General features: G+C 43.8%; 1 protein-coding gene across 1 annotated transcript; it reads right to left on the bottom strand.

Annotated features, from left to right (window-relative positions):
* Positions 1 to 7,684: 7,684 nt before the first annotated feature.
* LOC112259745 (flocculation protein FLO11-like) lies at positions 7,685 to 12,464 on the bottom strand. The gene is made up of 4 exons (XM_042328168.1): positions 8,322 to 12,464; positions 8,024 to 8,139; positions 7,859 to 7,920; positions 7,685 to 7,711 (listed from the first exon to the last, which is right to left on the bottom strand). The coding sequence occupies exon 1, from the start codon at positions 12,383 to 12,385 to the stop codon at positions 11,051 to 11,053; it is 1,335 nt and encodes a 444-aa protein (XP_042184102.1). The 5' UTR covers positions 12,386 to 12,464; the 3' UTR covers positions 7,685 to 7,711; positions 7,859 to 7,920; positions 8,024 to 8,139; positions 8,322 to 11,050.
* Positions 12,465 to 20,244: the final 7,780 nt, after the last annotated feature.

Genomic DNA, 20,244 nt, shown 5'->3' with positions numbered 1-20,244 from the left:
ATGTGCTCAGATATTTGAGTGTTGAAAATACACTTTTGTGGTAGAGTTGCTGTCACTGACATCCACCCTAATGGGTTATAAGTCGTGGAATCATTTTATAAGTTGCAAAATCACACAGGCTCGTTGGAAGCATTTGTGGAAAACCCTACATGGGAGATAGATACATGTACGAAGGTGAATCTGCTCACCATCGCTAAGAATTATGACATCAAAGTGGCATCAGGCAATCCAAAAGCAGTCGTCAAAGCGCTGATTGGTGGAGGACTGATGATAAGGGTGCTACGGGTAGTGGGGTGAGTCCCGTAGATGTTCAACCGAGGGAGTTAGTACTAAAGGCAAAGTAGGAGTAACATAAATTAGAGCTTGAGCACAGGAAAAGATGAGATGAGCGCACAGCCAAAGAATGTTGAACATGCAGCCAAACAACAAGATCAAGAGGATGCGGCACTGATTAGAAATGGCTCACTTTGGCCTTCATTCATTGTTCATTTGACTGCCAATTTCATCAGATGCGTTTATTGTTCTATTTATGTGTGATACAATATTGTATTATTGGTTTGACATTATGCAGTTTACAAAAATGAGTCGGGAAATAACTTAGTATTTGGTACACATTTTAAATATGTTTTGATTTTATAAGAACTACCACAGTGAAATGTCTGTTCTATATAAAGACAGATTGTTATATACATGTGATATTACAACATTATTTACATTAATTTGTTGTGGTATTAAAGTGCAAAAGAAGCCATGCTAATTGGTAAACTGGTACAAGCAACATATATCATTGTGCAGATTTATTGTAAACGTGCTTCGCTGAAGTACAGCACATAAAACATGTTGTTTCCTGATATCCTGATAGGTTGATTGATTTGAGAGCAGATTATTCCATTAATGAAGCTGAGGTTGGGTTTCACATCCTCCTGTATCAGTGACTCCATACTTCGTTGGACAATCCTGTGTAGGGTTAATAAAGCATTGTCCCACAACCGTTATTCAGGCTTCGCTCCCAAAGAGGAGACTGTCCGTTAAGAGATCCTTTTTCTTTCTGCTTTATTCCGTTGGTCGATGAGAAACACTTCGTTAAGTGTATTATCCTGTTCTTTGTCCAGTTCTGTTTTTTAAGAGTTGAGGATGTCCCACTAGATCTCAGAGTAAGTCCTTATCTCCGGTATGCTGATCCTAAGCTGTCAGGGAATATTTAAAAACAGGTATTTGAGTATGGAATAGGTTTCTAAAGTGATCACTAGCTCCTCTGTGTGTCCTCAATCATGTAGTAATTTACTTGCAAAGAGCACACCCAGAAGGCTGAAACAGTTCACGAGGGCCATCCATACCTATTACATACATATTTGACAGCATTATGATGAACATTCCGTTCCCACCTCTGATTGGCTGCCAGGGTCACTCAATGTAAAATGCTGCCCTGACGAGGTGGCAGTAGTCTGTATGACTTGAATGGCGTCCCTATCAGCACCCCAGGAACTGTAGTCATGGCAGATGATCTCAGGCCTCCTGGACACCTTTTGAAGAAGAAATAGAAGACTTGATTGTCCATTGTCATTTTCAGAACATGGATTTTTTTTTAAATGTTGCCTTTTAAACCCTTTAAGTAACATGCACTCGTCTCGCACACACACTGAGACAGAGGGGTTGGAAACAAGGGTGAGCCATGGGTTAAGTCAAGTGCCTTGCTCAAAGGCACCACAGCAGGAGATGGCATCTAGGATACCTAAAATAGATCCCCACCTGTGCCTGTGTTCCATGGTAGGGAGACGGCAGCCTTGTACTGGAGGATGACAGGGAATCTCCCTCTGTGTCGTACTGCAAGCCCACGCGGCCCCCATAAGGTGGGTTAGGCTCATTCTCTGTATAAAAGGGGACAAAAGGGATATTTACAAACGGTCCACTGAAGATACTCATGTTTTAAAACATGCCAAGGTACTCTACAGATAAGAATATTTTAAAATACATTTTCTGGAAGGGGGCAGCATTAAGCCACACTTTTTAAAGTAAAATGAAATCAAAGTTTACGTGTTACGTCCACAGGAAACAGCAGGTGGAAACAATACAGAGAAATGCTCACTGACAAGTTCTTCTTCAGCAATACAGTGTTCAATTTCAAACAGTAAGAAATAGAACATCCAGAATAGGATCATAAAAGAGCACAGAATCAAAACTAGGTCAGATAAAAGCAAAAGAATGTATAAGAATGGCATATTATAAATGTACCCCTTAAAACCCAATTCGAGCAATAACCTATGACAGGTGAGGCAGAATAGGCTTTAGACAGTGTACCTGTTAGGACTGTGGTACTACTTGAATCAACCAAGTGGCCACCTATATTTGGCCTGTTGGGCCATTCAAAGTCTTCCTCCAGCCACTGGTTAACTTGTCCAGTATGGATATCTTTCACCCTGAAGGAAAGGGGGAGAGAAGAAACTCACTTTATGACCTTACATTGCTGATCATCGTAGTATGATCATTGTTTTGAGAATAATTATTGGTTGGTGTCATTGATTGCTAAAAAAAAAAGTACATCCTCAACCAGGTTTCAAAGTTCCAACCTCTTACAGTTATATATATATATGTGTCACGGCATTCAAGAGAAGAAGGTGAGGACCAAGGTGCAGCGTGTTCATAATACATTTTTAGCAACTGAACACTAAATATAAAAATGACAAAAAAGAATGACCGAAACAGTTCTGTCTCGTACAGATACTAAACAGAAAACAACTACCCACAAAACCCATGTGGGCAAGAGCTACCTATGTATGGTTCTCAATCAGAGACAACGACAGACAGCTGTCCCTGATTGAGAACAATACCCGGCCAAAAACAAAGAAATACAAAAACATTTAAAAAAGAACACAGAATGCCCACCCTAGTCACACCCTGGCCTAACCAAAATAGAGAATAAAAGGCCTCTCTATGGCCAGGGCATGACAATATGTGGTGGAGGTCAGAGTTCATCATATTCAAATTCTAAACGAATGCATAGCTTTGTAATACATATTTTGTGTTTCACCTACAGGCTTGTTGTCTGTGCCAACATCTTACTCCTGTTGTTTTAGCTTTACAAATCTACACATTAGCTTCGCTCGTTACTAGATGGTGAAGGTTTCTCTCATGACTAGATGGTGAAGGTTTCTCTCATGACTAGATGGTGAAGGCTTCTCTCGTGACTAGATGGTGAAGGCTTCTCGTGACTAGATGGTGAAGGCTTGTCTCGTGACTAGATGGTGAAGGCTTGTCTCGTGACTAGATGGTGAAGGCTTGTCTCGTGACTAGATGGTGAAGGCTTGTCTCGTGACTAGATGGTGAAGGCTTCTCTCGTGACTAGATGGTGAAGGCTTGTCTCGTGACTAGATGGTGAAGGCTTGTCTCGTGACTAGATGGTGAAGGCTTGTCTCGTGACTAGATGGTGAAGGGTTCTCTTGTGACTAGATGGTGAAGGCTTCTCTCGTGACTAGGTGGTGAAGGCTTGTCTCGTGACTAGATGGTGAAGGCTTGTCTCGTGACTAGGTGGTGAAGGCTTGTCTCGTGACTAGATGGTGAAGGCTTGTCTTGTGACTAGATGGTGAAGGCTTCTCTCGTGAGTAGGTGGTGAAGGGATGTCTCATGAATAGATGGTGAAGGCTTCTCTCATGACAAGATGGTGAAGGCTTCACTTACTGCACGTAAACATTTATGTCACTCTTTGTGTTGTCCCTGATATTTTTAGCTGCTGTGTTGATGTGTAGTCAGTCTCACCTATGTAATTGTCGTCTATGCCAGGGCACATAGACCACCATGACCCCCACGGCTGCTATCGCCAGTCCTGCCAGGGTCAGTAGCGCGGCAAAGAGGTCCCTCTTCAGGATAGGACCGAAGCAATCAGAGTCTAGGTACCAGTAGTCCTGGTTACATCTGTGTGGGTGGTGGATGGGACACAGAAGGATGGAGGGTTAAGTGGAGTCATTGTGCTGGTTTTATGTTGGCAATATGTTGGCTAGTATGTTGGCGATATGTTGTATGTTGGCTATATGTTGTATGTGTTGTATGTTGGCTATATGTTGTATGTGTTGTATGTTGGCTATATTTAGTATATTGGCTATATGTAGTATGTTGGCTATATTTAGTATGTTGGCTATATTTAGTGTGTTGGCTATATGTTGTATGTTGGCTATATGTTATATGTTGGCTATATGTTGTATGTTGGCTATATGTTGTGTGTTGGCTATATGTTGTATGTTGGCTATATGTTGTATGTTGGCTATATGTTGTATGTTGGCTATATGTTGTATGTTGGCTATATGTTGTATGTTGGCTATATGTTATATGTTGGCTATATGTTACATGTTGTCTATATGTTGTATGTTGTATGTTGTCTATATGTTGTATGTTGTCTATATGTTGTATGTTGTCTATATGTTGTATGTTGTCTATATGTTGTATGTTGGCTATATGTTGTATGTGTTGTATGTTGGCTATATGTTGTATGTGTTGTATGTTGGCTATATGTTATATGTGTTGTATGTTGGCTATATGTTGTATGTGTTGTATGTTGGCTATATGTTGTATATGTAGTATGTTGGCTATATTTAGTATATTGGCTATATGTTATGTTGGCTATATTTAGTATGTTGGCTATATTTAGTTGTATATGTTGTATGTTGGCTATATGTTATATGTTGGCTATATGTTGTATGTTGGCTATTTGTGTGTTGGCTATATGTTGTATGTTGGCTATATGTTGTATGTTGGCTATATGTTGTATGTTGGCTATATGTTGTATGTTGGCTATATGTTGTATGTTGGCTATATGTTATATGTTGGCTATATGTTACATGTTGTCTATATGTTGTATGTTGTATGTTGTCTATATGTTGTATGTTGTCTATATGTTGTATGTTGTCTATATGTTGTATGTTGTCTATATGTTGTATGTTGTCAATATGTTGTATGTTGTCTATATGTTGTATGTGGTCTATATGTTGTATGTTGTCTATATGTTGTATGTTGTATGTTGTCTATATGTTGTATGTTGTCTATATGTTGTATGTTGTCTATATGTTGTATGTTGTCTATATGTTGTATGTTGTCTGTATGTTGTATGTTGTCTATATGTTGTATGTTGTCTATATGTTGAATGTTGGCAATATGTTGTATGTTGTCTATATGTTGTATGTTATGCTATATGTTATATCTTGGCTATATGTTGTATGTTGTCTATATGTTGTATGTTGTCTATATGTTGTATGTGGTCTATATGTTGTATGTTGTCTATATGTTGTATGTTGTCTATATGTTGTATGTTGTCTATATGTTGTATGTTGTCTATATGTTGTCTATATGTTGTATGTTGTCTATATGTTGTATGTTGTCTATATGTTGAATGTTGGCAATATGTTTTATGTTGTCTATATGTTGTATGTTATGCTATATGTTATATCTTGGCTATATGTTGTATGTTGTCTATATGTTGTATGTTGTCTATATGTTGTATGTTGTCTATATGTTGTATGTTGTCTATATGTTGTATGTTGTCTATATGTTGTATGTTATGCTATGTTATGTTTTAAGAAGTCATAAGAGGTAATACTCTTACCTGCAGACCGGACCGTCCCTTGACATACTACAGGTGCCGGTGTTGCAGTTCTTTTCCCTGTTGTGTCCGGGGGCACAGGGAGAGACACAGACCAGTCGCCCATCTATTTGTGCTGCATGGTAGTATATCCTCAAGTCCTTATCTAGATTGGCCGTGTCGCATACCGCTACACAAAGACGATGGTAAGTTAAAAATAATATGAAGTTCAAAGTTCAAAAGTATGTTATGTTAAAAGTCAATGCAGGAGATGAATTGGAATTTTTCAAAGGTTTGGACAAACCTACTCATTCAAGGGTCTTTCTTTATTTGTACTATTTTCTACATTGTTGAATAATAGTGACGACATCAAAACTATGAAATAACACATTTGGAATAATGTAGAAACCAAAAGTGTTAAACAATTCAAAATATGTTATATTTTAAATTCTTGAAAGTCGCCACCTTTTGCCTTGGTGACAGTTTTGGACACTCTTGGTGTTCTGAATTACAGTAACCGACCCCAACCCTGGTAGGAACAGCTTTACAGTATAACCTCATTCACTAAAATGTGTTGAAAGGATATCCATAGATACCCTGGTGTGGACTCACAAATATAGGCTTTAGTGTACTTACATTCTTTGTCAAATGTGGAATTTTTTACAATGACATCTCCAATTATGTCCACCCCAATACAGCCTACTTGGCCTGTGAATGCAACAGAAAGGTTTGTTATACAAAACAAATGATTTGACACGTGTTTTGTCAATAACACCATCTTTTAATAACGCAGTAGAATTTTTTTGTCAATGTAAAGTTTACAAGTGGTAATTTTTCTTACTTTTCTTTAATTTCATACACATTGGTCAGCTAACCCAGGTCTAATATGTGATTTTAACAATGTTGGGTGTGATCGTTAATTCAAATCTGGAGTGCCAGAGTGCGCTCTCGGGGTGTTCGGGAATTCAGAACATTGACAGATTGTCCATTCAAAAATTCAGAGTGTTTCGCTCTGGCCTACTTAACCGGTTTCTAATATCGTAAGTGTCTGTAGTCTGACTAGCTATACTCTGCCTTGTCTCAGGATGGTATGTTGGTGGTTGAAGATAACCTTCTAGTGGTGTGGGGCTGTGCTTTGGCAAAGTGGGTGGGGTTATATCCTGCCTGTTTGGCCCTGTCCGGGGGTATCATAGGATGGGGCCACAGTGTCTCCTGACCTCTCCTGTCTCAGCCTCCAGTATTTATGCTGCAGTAGTTTATGTGTCGGGGGGCTAGGGTCAGTCTGTTATATCTGGAGTACTTCTCCTGTCTTATCCGGTGTCCTGTGTGAATTTAAGTATGCTCTCTCAAATTTTTTCTTTCTTTCTTTCTTTCTTTCTTTCTTTCTTTCTTTCTTTCTCTCTCGGCGGAGGAGGACCTGAGCCCTCAGACCATGCCTCAGGGCTACCTGGCATGATGACTCCTTCCTGTCCCCAGTCCACCCGGCCCTGCTGCTGCTCCAGTTTCAACTGTTCTGCCTGCGGCTATGGAACCCTGACCTGTTCACCGGACATGCTACCTGTCCCAGACCTGCTGTTTTCAACTCTCTAGAGACAGCAGGAGCGGTAGAGATACTCTCAATGATCGGCTACGAAAAGCCAGCTGACACTTACTCCTGAGATGCTGACTTGTTGCACCCTCAACAACTACTGTGATTATTATTATTTGACCATGCTGATCATTTATGAACATTTGAACATTTTGGCCATGTTCTGTTATAATCTCCACCCGGCACAGCCAGAAGAGGACTGGCCACCCCTCATAGGCTGGTTCCTCTCTAGGTTTCTTCCTAGGTTTTGGCCTTTCTAGGGTGGCTTTTTCCAAGCCACCCTGCTTCTACACCTGCATGCTTGCTGTTTTGAGTTTTAGGCTGGGTTTCTGTACAGCACTTTGAGATATCAGCTGAAGTAAAAAGGGCTATATAAATACATTTGATTGGATTTGGATTTGATTTGATTTGTAGTCAGTTACTGACCTGTGGTGCAGTTTTTGGCCTTGTTGAGAATGTCCTTGATTTGTTTTTCTGACTCAGCAATCTCATTACTTAGGTTCTTCCCATTCTCTATGCGCAGTAGAACCACATGCTCCACCACGACACTGCCATTCCTGATAGAGAGCGAAAAGATTCCAAAAAAAGGTTCCACATTTTAAATAGACGTTCTAAAAAGAGGTTCAACTAACCTTTTAAAGTAAGTGTTTAATGTACATGCATACTGCCTCTTTGTTGCGACGTTTCCTCAAATGTTCACATACCTGAGTCCTATTATTTCTATGCCGATAAAATTGTTAATAGTGCGGTTGTACAGTAAGGTCATCTGGAAAACATAAGTTGTTATAGCTCAGTTAGTTACTATTAATGAACTCATTAAGATTATACATGTATCATTAAAAAAGAGTTTATGTAAATTAGGCACTTACATCGTTGGTGAAATTTTTTGTAAAATCTTGGTATTCCTGTGTTGACGGGTGACTGTATTCTTCTTTAAATGTTTTGTTGAGTCTAACAGTGACATCTGTTGATACTTCAATAGTGTCTGTAGTTCATTGACATGAATAGGATGATAAGGAACAACAATTAGACCATTTATGGACCAGTAGTAGTTAGATAAACCAGGACAGTATATTCCATAGGACTGGCAGTTTTTTACTGACAAAAAAACTCCAAGCCCTAGTAGTATCACAGAGTATTTCCTGGTCAGGTCATGTGATCACTCACCCACAGTCACAATTATCGGAGGTTCAGTTGTTGAGAGTGAAGTTGACGTCAATGAAGCAGATGCAGTTGTAGAAGTTGGACTGGATGCAGTAGAAGGGTTAGTTGGGGTAGTTGAAGTAGGTGTAGTAGAAGGGATAGTTGGGGTAGGTGTAGTAGAATGGGTAGGTGTATTAGAAGGGGTAGTTGGGATTGGTGTAGTATAAGGGGTAGTTGGGGTAGATGTTGTAGTTAGGTTAGGTGTAGTAGAAGGGGTAGTAGAAGGGGTAGTTGGGATAGGTGTAGTAGAAGGGGCAGGTGGGATAGGTGTAGTAGAATGTGTAGTTGATGTAGTTAGGGTTGTTGGAGAAGGTGTGGTAGGTGTAGTTGATGCAGTTAATGTAGTTGGAGGTGTGGTAGGTGCGGTAGTTGATGTAATTAGGGTGGTTGTAGAAGGTGTGGTAGGTGGGGTAGTTGATGTAGTTGAAGGTGTGTTGGGTGTGGTTGTGAAAGGTAATGTAGTTTGAGTAGTTAGAAAGGGTGCGGTAGATGTGGGAGTTGGAGACTGTGTTGTGGTTATTGCTTCTATCGTTGGGCTAGCTGATGGACCTTCTGTAATAATGGTAATTGTTTCAGCTGGAATTGTTGACATTTCTAACGTTGTTGTGTGATCTTCAAGGGTCGTTCCCGCTGCAGTTGTGGAGTCAGTTGGCTCTGCAGTTGTACTTTCAGATCCCTGGGTAGATGAGAGTCCAACGGTAGTGGAAGATATTTGCCCGTCCGTGACTGCTGAAGTTAGTTCATTTGTAGTGGCAGGCTCACTGGTAATCGTAGAAGGTTGTGAGGGACTTGTTTCCGGCGAGGTACTGGTTGAAGTTTCTGTTACACTTGAGGACATAGCTGTAGTTGTTTCCATTGTGTCTTTGGTTGATTCTGGTGTCATGGTCACTCCCGATGTTGAAAACGTAGCTTCCACAGTTGCACTTGTTAAACCAGCTGAGGTCGCTGTCGATTCTTCAGCAGATGTGTTTGCTTCAGAAGTTGTTGTTGATGCCTCACTTGATGTTGAGGTACCAGCAGTGCTAGTTAGAGACTCACTTGTAACGTCAGAGGGCACTGTTGTGTGACCAGAAGTGATTGTGGGAGATGGGCTTGTCACAGTCTCTGAGCTAGCTGATGGTTCTTGTGTAACAATGGTAGTTGTTTCAGCTGGAATTGTTGACATTTCTAACGTTGTTGTGTGATCTTCAAGGGTCGTTCCCGCTGCAGTTGTGGAGTCAGTTGGCTCTGTAGTTGTACTTTCAGTTCCCTGGGTAGATGAGAGTCCAACGGTAGTGGAAGATATTTGCCCGTCCGTGACTGCTGAAGTTAGTTCATTTGTAGTGGCAGGCTCACTGGTAATCGTAGAAGGTTGTGAGGGACTTGTTTCCGGCAAGGTACTGGTTGAAGATTCTGTTACACTTGAGGACATAGCTGTAGTTGTTTCCATTGTGTCTTTGGTTGATTCTGGTGTCATGGTCACTCCCGATGTTGAAAACGTAGCTTCCACAGTTGCACTTGTTAAACCAGCTGAGGTCGCTGTCGATTCTTCAGCAGATGTGTTTGCTTCAGAAGTTGTTGTTGATGCCTCACTTGATGTTGAGGTACCAGCAGTGCTAGTTACAGACTCACTTGTAACGTCAGAGGGCACTGTTGTGTGACCAGAAGTGATTGTGGGAGATGGGCTTGTCACAGTCTCTGGGCTAGCTGATGGTTCTTGTGTAACAATGGTCGTTGTTTCAGCTGGAATTGTTGACATTTCTAACGTTGTTGTGTGATCTTCAAGGGTCGTTCCCGCTGCAGTTGTGGAGTCAGTTGGCTCTGCAGTTGTACTTTCAGATCCCTGGGTAGATGAGAGTCCAACGGTAGTGGAAGATATTTGCCCGTCCGTCACTGCTGAAGTTAGTTCATTTGTAGTGGCAGGCTCACTGGTAATCGTAGAAGGTTGTGAGGGACTTGTTTCCGGCAAGGTACTGGTTGAAGATTCTGTTACACTTGAGGACATAGCTGTAGTTGTTTCCATTGTGTCTTTGGTTGATTCTGGTGTCATGGTCACTCCCGATGTTGAAAACGTAGCTTCCACAGTTGCACTTGTTAAACCAGCTGAGGTCGCTGTCGATTCTTCAGCAGATGTGTTTGCTTCAGAAGTTGTTGTTGATGCCTCACTTGATGTTGAGGTACCAGCAGAGCTAGTTACAGACTCACTTGTAACGTCAGAGGGCACTGTTGTGTGACCGGAAGTGATTGTGGGAGATGGGCTTGTCACAGTCTCTGGGCTAGCTGATGATTCTTGTGTAACAATGGTAGTTGTTTCAGCTGGAATTGTTGTAATTTCTAACGTTGTTGTGTGATCTTCAAGGGTCGTTCCCGCTGCAGTTGTGGAGTCAGTTGGCTCTGCAGTTGTACTTTCAGATCCCTGGGTAGATGAGAGTCCAACGGTAGTGGAAGATATTTGCCCGTCCGTCACTGCTGAAGTTAGTTCATTTGTAGTGGCAGGCTCACTGGTAATCGTAGAAGGTTGTGAGGGACTTGTTTCCGGCAAGGTACTGGTTGAAGATTCTGTTACACTTGAGGACATAGCTGTAGTTGTTTCCATTGTGTCTTTGGTTGATTCGGGTGTCATGGTCACTCCCGATGTTGAAATTGTAGCTTCCAAAGTTGCACTTGTTAAACCAGCTGAGGTCGCTGTCGATTCTTCAGCAGATGTGTTTGCTTCAGATTGTTGTTGATGCCTCACTTGATGTTGAGGTACCAGCAGTGCTAGTTAGAGACTCACTTGTAACGTCAGAGGGCACAGTTGTGTGACCAGAAGTGATTGTGGGAGATGGGCTTGTCACAGTCTCTGGGCTAGCTGATGGTTCTTGTGTAACAATGGTCGTTGTTTCAGCTGGAATTGTTGACATTTCTAACGTTGTTGTGTGATCTTCAAGGGTCGTTCCCGCTGCAGTTGTGGAGTCAGTTGGCTCTGCAGTTGTACTTTCAGATCCCTGGGTAGATGAGAGTCCAACGGTAGTGGAAGATATTTGCCCGTCCGTCACTGCTGAAGTTAGTTCATTTGTAGTGGCAGGCTCACTGGTAATCGTAGAAGGTTGTGAGGGACTTGTTTCCGGCAAGGTACTGGTTGAAGATTCTGTTACACTTGAGGACATAGCTGTAGTTGTTTCAATTGTGTCTTTGGTTGATTCGGGTGTCATGGTCACTCCCGATGTTGAAAACGTAGCTTCCACAGTTGCACTTGTTAAACCAGCTGAGGTCGCTGTCGATTCTTCAGCAGATGTGTTTGCTTCAGAAGTTGTTGTTGATGCCTCACTTGATGTTGAGGTACCAGCAGTGCTAGTTACAGACTCACTTGTAACGTCAGAGGGCACTGTTGTGTGACCAGAAGTTATTGTGGGAGATGGGCTTGTCACAGTCTCTGGGCTAGTTGATGGTTCTTGTGTAACAATGGTCGTTGTTTCAGCTGGAATTGTTGACATTTCTAACGTTGTTGTGTGATCTTCAAGGGTCGTTCCCGCTGCAGTTGTGGAGTCAGTTGGCTCTGCAGTTGTACTTTCAGATCCCTGAGTAGATGAGAGTCCAACGGTAGTGGAAGATATTTGCCCGTCCGTCACTGCTGAAGTTAGTTCATTTGTAGTGGCAGGCTCACTGGTAATCGTAGAAGGTTGTGAGGGACTTGTTTCCGGCAAGGTACTGGTTGAAGATTCTGTTACACTTGAGGACATAGCTGTAGTTGTTTCCATTGTGTCTTTGGTTGATTCGGGTGTCATGGTCACTCCCGATGTTGAAAACGTAGCTTCCACAGTTGCACTTGTTAAACCAGCTGAGGTCGCTGTCGATTCTTCAGCAGATGTGTTTGCTTCAGAAGTTGTTGTTGATGCCTCACTTGATGTTGAGGTACCAGCAGTGCTAGTTACAGACTCACTTGTAACGTCAGAGGGCACTGTTGTGTGACCAGAAGTTATTGTGGGAGATGGGCTTGTCACAGTCTCTGGGCTAGCTGATGGTTCTTGTGTAACAATGGTCGTTGTTTCAGCTGGAATTGTTGACATTTCTAACGTTGTTGTGTGATCTTCAAGGGTCGTTCCCGCTGCAGTTGTGGAGTCAGTTGGCTCTGCAGTTGTACTTTCAGATCCCTGGGTAGATGAGAGTCCAACGGTAGTGGAAGATATTTGCCCGTCCGTCACTGCTGAAGTTAGTTCATTTGTAGTGGCAGGCTCACTGGTAATCGTAGAAGGTTGTGAGGGACTTGTTTCCGGCAAGGTACTGGTTGAAGATTCTGTTACACTTGAGGACATAGCTGTAGTTGTTTCCATTGTGTCTTTGGTTGATTCGGGTGTCATGGTCACTCCCGATGTTGAAAACGTAGCTTCCACAGTTGCACTTGTTAAACCAGCTGAGGTCGCTGTCGATTCTTCAGCAGATGTGTTTGCTTCAGAAGTTGTTGTTGATGCCTCACTTGATGTTGAGGTACCAGCAGTGCTAGTTACAGACTCACTTGTAACGTCAGAGGGCACTGTTGTGTGACCAGAAGTGATTGTGGGAGATGGGCTTGTCACAGTCTCTGGGCTAGCAGATGGTTCTTGTGTAACAATGGTCGTTGTTTCAGCTGGAATTGTTGACATTTCTAACGTTGTTGTGTGATCTTCAAGGGTCGTTCCCGCTGCAGTTGTGGAGTCAGTTGGCTCTGCAGTTGTACTTTCAGATCCCTGGGTAGATGAGAGTCCAACGGTAGTGGAAGATATTTGCCCGTCCGTCACTGCTGAAGTTAGTTCATTTGTAGTGGCAGGCTCACTGGTAATCGTAGAAGGTTGTGAGGGACTTGTTTCCGGCAAGGTACTGGTTGAAGATTCTGTTACACTTGAGGACATAGCTGTAGTTGTTTCCATTGTGTCTTTGGTTGATTCGGGTGTCATGGTCACTCCCGATGTTGAAAACGTAGCTTCCACAGTTGCACTTGTTAAACCAGCTGAGGTCGCTGTCGATTCTTCAGCAGATGTGTTTGCTTCAGAAGTTGTTGTTGATGCCTCACTTGATGTTGAGGTACCAGCAGTGCTAGTTAGAGACTCACTTGTAACGTCAGAGGGCACTGTTGTGTGACCAGAAGTGATTGTGGGAGATGGGCTTGTCACAGTCTCTGGGCTAGCAGATGGTTCTTGTGTAACAATGGTCGTTGTTTCAGCTGGAATTGTTGACATTTCTAACGTTGTTGTGTGATCTTCAAGGGTCGTTCCCGCTGCAGTTGTGGAGTCAGTTGGCTCTGCAGTTGTACTTTCAGATCCCTGGGTAGATGAGAGTCCAACGGTAGTGGAAGATATTTGCCCGTCCGTCACTGCTGAAGTTAGTTCATTTGTAGTGGCAGGCTCACTGGTAATCGTAGAAGGTTGTGAGGGACTTGTTTCCGGCAAGGTACTGGTTGAAGATTCTGTTACACTTGAGGACATAGCTGTAGTTGTTTCCATTGTGTCTTTGGTTGATTCGGGTGTCATGGTCACTCCCAATGTTGAAAACGTAGCTTCCACAGTTGCACTTGTTAAACCAGCTGAGGTCGCTGTCGATTCTTCAGCAGATGTGTTTGCTTCAGAAGTTGTTGTTGATGCCTCACTTGATGTTGAGGTACCAGCAGTGCTAGTTAGAGACTCACTTGTAACGTCAGAGGGCACAGTTGTGTGACCAGAAGTGATTGTGGGAGATGGGCTTGTCACAGTCTCTGGGCTAGCAGATGGTTCTTGTGTAACAATGGTCGTTGTTTCAGCTGGAATTGTTGACATTTCTAACGTTGTTGTGTGATCTTCAAGGGTCGTTCCCGCTGCAGTTGTGGAGTCAGTTGGCTCTGCAGTTGTACTTTCAGATCCCTGGGTAGATGAGAGTCCAACGGTAGTGGAAGATATTTGCCCGTCCGTCACTGCTGAAGTTAGTTCATTTGTAGTGGCAGGCTCACTGGTAATCGTAGAAGGTTGTGAGGGACTTGTTTCCGGCAAGGTACTGGTTGAAGATTCTGTTACACTTGAGGACATAGCTGTAGTTGTTTCCATTGTGTCTTTGGTTGATTCGGGTGTCATGGTCACTCCCGATGTTGAAAACGTAGCTTCCACAGTTGCACTTGTTAAACCAGCTGAGGTCGCTGTCGATTCTTCAGCAGATGTGTTTGCTTCAGAAGTTGTTGTTGATGCCTCACTTGATGTTGAGGTACCAGCAGTGCTAGTTAGAGACTCACTTGTAACGTCAGAGGGCACTGTTGTGTGACCAGAAGTGATTGTGGGAGATGGGCTTGTCACAGTCTCTGGGCTAGCAGATGGTTCTTGTGTAACAATGGTCGTTGTTTCAGCTGGAATTGTTGACATTTCTAACGTTGTTGTGTGATCTTCAAGGGTCGTTCCCGCTGCAGTTGTGGAGTCAGTTGGCTCTGCAGTTGTACTTTCAGATCCCTGGGTAGATGAGAGTCCAACGGTAGTGGAAGATATTTGCCCGTCCGTCACTGCTGAAGTTAGTTCATTTGTAGTGGCAGGCTCACTGGTAATCGTAGAAGGTTGTGAGGGACTTGTTTCCGGCAAGGTACTGGTTGAAGATTCTGTTACACTTGAGGACATAGCTGTAGTTGTTTCCATTGTGTCTTTGGTTGATTCGGGTGTCATGGTCACTCCCGATGTTGAAAACGTAGCTTCCACAGTTGCACTTGTTAAACCAGCTGAGGTCGCTGTCGATTCTTCAGCAGATGTGTTTGCTTCAGAAGTTGTTGTTGATGCCTCACTTGATGTTGAGGTACCAGCAGTGCTAGTTACAGACTCACTTGTAACGTCAGAGGGCACTGTTGTGTGACCAGAAGTGATTGTGGGAGATGGGCTTGTCACAGTCTCTGGGCTAGCAGATGGTTCTTGTGTAACAATGGTCGTTGTTTCAGCTGGAATTGTTGACATTTCTAACGTTGTTGTGTGATCTTCAAGGGTCGTTCCCGCTGCAGTTGTGGAGTCAGTTGGCTCTGCAGTTGTACTTTCAGATCCCTGGGTAGATGAGAGTCCAACGGTAGTGGAAGATATTTGCCCGTCCGTCACTGCTGAAGTTAGTTCATTTGTAGTGGCAGGCTCACTGGTAATCGTAGAAGGTTGTGAGGGACTTGTTTCCGGCAAGGTACTGGTTGAAGATTCTGTTACACTTGAGGACATAGCTGTAGTTGTTTCCATTGTGTCTTTGGTTGATTCGGGTGTCATGGTCACTCCCGATGTTGAAAACGTAGCTTCCACAGTTGCACTTGTTAAACCAGCTGAGGTCGCTGTCGATTCTTCAGCAGATGTGTTTGCTTCAGAAGTTGTTGTTGATGCCTCACTTGATGTTGAGGTACCAGCAGTGCTAGTTACAGACTCACTTGTAACGTCAGAGGGCACTGTTGTGTGACCAGAAGTGATTGTGGGAGATGGGCTTGTCACAGTCTCTGGGCTAGCAGATGGTTCTTGTGTAACAATGGTCGTTGTTTCAGCTGGAATTGTTGACATTTCTAACGTTGTTGTGTGATCTTCAAGGGTCGTTCCCGCTGCAGTTGTGGAGTCAGTTGGCTCTGCAGTTGTACTTTCAGATCCCTGGGTAGATGAGAGTCCAACGGTAGTGGAAGATATTTGCCCGTCCGTCACTGCTGAAGTTAGTTCATTTGTAGTGGCAGGCTCACTGGTAATCGTAGAAGGTTGTGAGGGACTTGTTTCCGGCAAGGTACTGGTTGAAGATTCTGTTACACTTGAGGACATAGCTGTAGTTGTTTCCATTGTGTCTTTGGTTGATTCGGGTGTCATGGTCACTCCCGATGTTGAAAACGTAGCTTCCACAGTTGCACTTGTTAAACCAGCTGAGGTCCATGTCGATTCTTCAGCAGATGTGTTTGCTTCAGAAGTTGTTGTTGATGCCTCACTTGATGTTGAGGTACCAGCAGTGCTAGTTAGAGACTCACTTGTAACGTCAGAGGGCACTGTTGTGTGACCAGAAGTGATTGTGGGAGATGGGCTTGTCACAGTCTCTGGGCTAGCAGATGGTTCTTGTGTAACAATGGTCGTTGTTTCAGCTGGAATTGTTGACATTTCTAACGTTGTTGTGTGATCTTCAAGGGTCGTTCCCGCTGCAGTTGTGGAGTCAGTTGGCTCTGCAGTTGTACTTTCAGATCCCTGGGTAGATGAGAGTCCAACGGTAGTGGAAGATATTTGCCCGTCCGTCACTGCTGAAGTTAGTTCATTTGTAGTGGCAGGCTCACTGGTAATCGTAGAAGGTTGTGAGGGACTTGTTTCTGGCAAGGTACTGGTTGAAGATTCTGTTACACTTGAGGACATAGCTGTAGTTGTTTCCATTGTGTCTTTGGTTGATTCGGGTGTCATGGTCACTCCCGATGTTGAAAACGTAGCTTCCACAGTTGCACTTGTTAAACCAGCTGTCGTCCATGTTGACGCTTCAGCAGATGTGCTTGCTTCAGAAGTTGTTGTTGATGCCTCACTTGATGTTGAGGTACCAGCAGTGCTAGTTAGAGACTCACTTGTAACGTCAGAGGGCACTGTTGTGTGACCAGAAGTGATTGTGGGAGATGGGCTTGTCACAGTCTCTGGGCTAGCAGATGGTTCTTGTGTAACAATGGTCGTTGTTTCAGCTGGAATTGTTGACATTTCTAACGTTGTTGTGTGATCTTCAAGGGTCGTTCCCGCTGCAGTTGTGGAGTCAGTTGGCTCTGCAGTTGTACTTTCAGATCCCTGGGTAGATGAGAGTCCAACGGTAGTGGAAGATATTTGCCCGTCCGTCACTGCTGAAGTTAGTTCATTTGTAGTGGCAGGCTCACTGGTAATCGTAGAAGGTTGTGAGGGACTTGTTTCCGGCAAGGTACTGGTTGAAGATTCTGTTACACTTGAGGACATAGCTGTAGTTGTTTCCATTGTGTCTTTGGTTGATTCGGGTGTCATGGTCACTCCCGATGTTGAAAACGTAGCTTCCACAGTTGCACTTGTTAAACCAGCTGAGGTCGCTGTCGATTCTTCAGCAGATGTGTTTGCTTCAGAAGTTGTTGTTGATGCCTCACTTGATGTTGAGGTACCAGCAGTGCTAGTTACAGACTCACTTGTAACGTCAGAGGGCACTGTTGTGTGACCAGAAGTGATTGTGGGAGATGGGCTTGTCACAGTCTCTGGGCTAGCAGATGGTTCTTGTGTAACAATGGTCGTTGTTTCAGCTGGAATTGTTGACATTTCTAACGTTGTTGTGTGATCTTCAAGGGTCGTTCCCGCTGCAGTTGTGGAGTCAGTTGGCTCTGCAGTTGTACTTTCAGATCCCTGGGTAGATGAGAGTCCAACGGTAGTGGAAGATATTTGCCCGTCCGTCACTGCTGAAGTTAGTTCATTTGTAGTGGCAGGCTCACTGGTAATCGTAGAAGGTTGTGAGGGACTTGTTTCCGGCAAGGTACTGGTTGAAGATTCTGTTACACTTGAGGACATAGCTGTAGTTGTTTCCATTGTGTCTTTGGTTGATTCGGGTGTCATGGTCACTCCCGATGTTGAAAACGTAGCTTCCACAGTTGCACTTGTTAAACCAGCTGAGGTCGCTGTCGATTCTTCAGCAGATGTGTTTGCTTCAGAAGTTGTTGTTGATGCCTCACTTGATGTTGAGGTACCAGCAGTGCTAGTTACAGACTCACTTGTAACGTCAGAGGGCACTGTTGTGTGACCAGAAGTGATTGTGGGAGATGGGCTTGTCACAGTCTCTGGGCTAGCAGATGGTTCTTGTGTAACAATGGTCGTTGTTTCAGCTGGAATTGTTGACATTTCTAACGTTGTTGTGTGATCTTCAAGGGTCGTTCCCGCTGCAGTTGTGGAGTCAGTTGGCTCTGCAGTTGTACTTTCAGATCCCTGGGTAGATGAGAGTCCAACGGTAGTGGAAGATATTTGCCCGTCCGTCACTGCTGAAGTTAGTTCATTTGTAGTGGCAGGCTCACTGGTAATCGTAGAAGGTTGTGAGGGACTTGTTTCCGGCAAGGTACTGGTTGAAGATTCTGTTACACTTGAGGACATAGCTGTAGTTGTTTCCATTGTGTCTTTGGTTGATTCGGGTGTCATGGTCACTCCCGATGTTGAAAACGTAGCTTCCACAGTTGCACTTGTTAAACCAGCTGAGGTCGCTGTCGATTCTTCAGCAGATGTGTTTGCTTCAGAAGTTGTTGTTGATGCCTCACTTGATGTTGAGGTACCAGCAGTGCTAGTTACAGACTCACTTGTAACGTCAGAGGGCACTGTTGTGTGACCAGAAGTGATTGTGGGAGATGGGCTTGTCACAGTCTCTGGGCTAGCAGATGGTTCTTGTGTAACAATGGTCGTTGTTTCAGCTGGAATTGTTGACATTTCTAACGTTGTTGTGTGATCTTCAAGGGTCGTTCCCGCTGCAGTTGTGGAGTCAGTTGGCTCTGCAGTTGTACTTTCAGATCCCTGGGTAGATGAGAGTCCAACGGTAGTGGAAGATATTTGCCCGTCCGTCACTGCTGAAGTTAGTTCATTTGTAGTGGCAGGCTCACTGGTAATCGTAGAAGGTTGTGAGGGACTTGTTTCCGGCAAGGTACTGGTTGAAGATTCTGTTACACTTGAGGACATAGCTGTAGTTGTTTCCATTGTGTCTTTGGTTGATTCGGGTGTCATGGTCACTCCCGATGTTGAAAACGTAGCTTCCACAGTTGCACTTGTTAAACCAGCTGAGGTCGCTGTCGATTCTTCAGCAGATGTGTTTGCTTCAGAAGTTGTTGTTGATGCCTCACTTGATGTTGAGGTACCAGCAGTGCTAGTTACAGACTCACTTGTAACGTCAGAGGGCACTGTTGTGTGACCAGAAGTGATTGTGGGAGATGGGCTTGTCACAGTCTCTGGGCTAGCAGATGGTTCTTGTGTAACAATGGTCGTTGTTTCAGCTGGAATTGTTGACATTTCTAACGTTGTTGTGTGATCTTCAAGGGTCGTTCCCGCTGCAGTTGTGGAGTCAGTTGGCTCTGCAGTTGTACTTTCAGATCCCTGGGTAGATGAGAGTCCAACGGTAGTGGAAGATATTTGCCCGTCCGTCACTGCTGAAGTTAGTTCATTTGTAGTGGCAGGCTCACTGGTAATCGTAGAAGGTTGTGAGGGACTTGTTTCTGGCAAGGTACTGGTTGAAGATTCTGTTACACTTGAGGACATAGCTGTAGTTGTTTCCATTGTGTCTTTGGTTGATTCGGGTGTCATGGTCACTCCCGATGTTGAAAACGTAGCTTCCACAGTTGCACTTGTTAAACCAGCTGAGGTCCATGTTGACGATTCTTCAGCAGATGTGTTTGCTTCAGAAGTTGTTGTTGATGCCTCACTTGATGTTGAGGTACCAGCAGTGCTAGTTAGAGACTCACTTGTAACGTCAGAGGGCACTGTTGTGTGACCAGAAGTGATTGTGGGAGATGGGCTTGTCACAGTCTCTGGGCTAGCAGATGGTTCTTGTGTAACAATGGTCGTTGTTTCAGCTGGAATTGTTGACATTTCTAACGTTGTTGTGTGATCTTCAAGGGTCGTTCCCGCTGCAGTTGTGGAGTCAGTTGGCTCTGCAGTTGTACTTTCAGATCCCTGGGTAGATGAGAGTCCAACGGTAGTGGAAGATATTTGCCCGTCCGTCACTGCTGAAGTTAGTTCATTTGTAGTGGCAGGCTCACTGGTAATCGTAGAAGGTTGTGAGGGACTTGTTTCCGGCAAGGTACTGGTTGAAGATTCTGTTACACTTGAGGACATAGCTGTAGTTGTTTCCATTGTGTCTTTGGTTGATTCGGGTGTCATGGTCACTCCCGATGTTGAAAACGTAGCTTCCACAGTTGCACTTGTTAAACCAGCTGAGGTCGCTGTCGATTCTTCAGCAGATGTGTTTGCTTCAGAAGTTGTTGTTGATGCCTCAC

Source organism: Oncorhynchus tshawytscha, linkage group LG10 (assembly GCF_018296145.1).
Source record: "Oncorhynchus tshawytscha isolate Ot180627B linkage group LG10, Otsh_v2.0, whole genome shotgun sequence".
NCBI lineage: Eukaryota > Metazoa > Chordata > Actinopteri > Salmoniformes > Salmonidae > Oncorhynchus > Oncorhynchus tshawytscha.
Note: the sequence above shows the minus strand (reverse complement) of the source record. Positions and strands in the feature narration are given on the sequence as shown.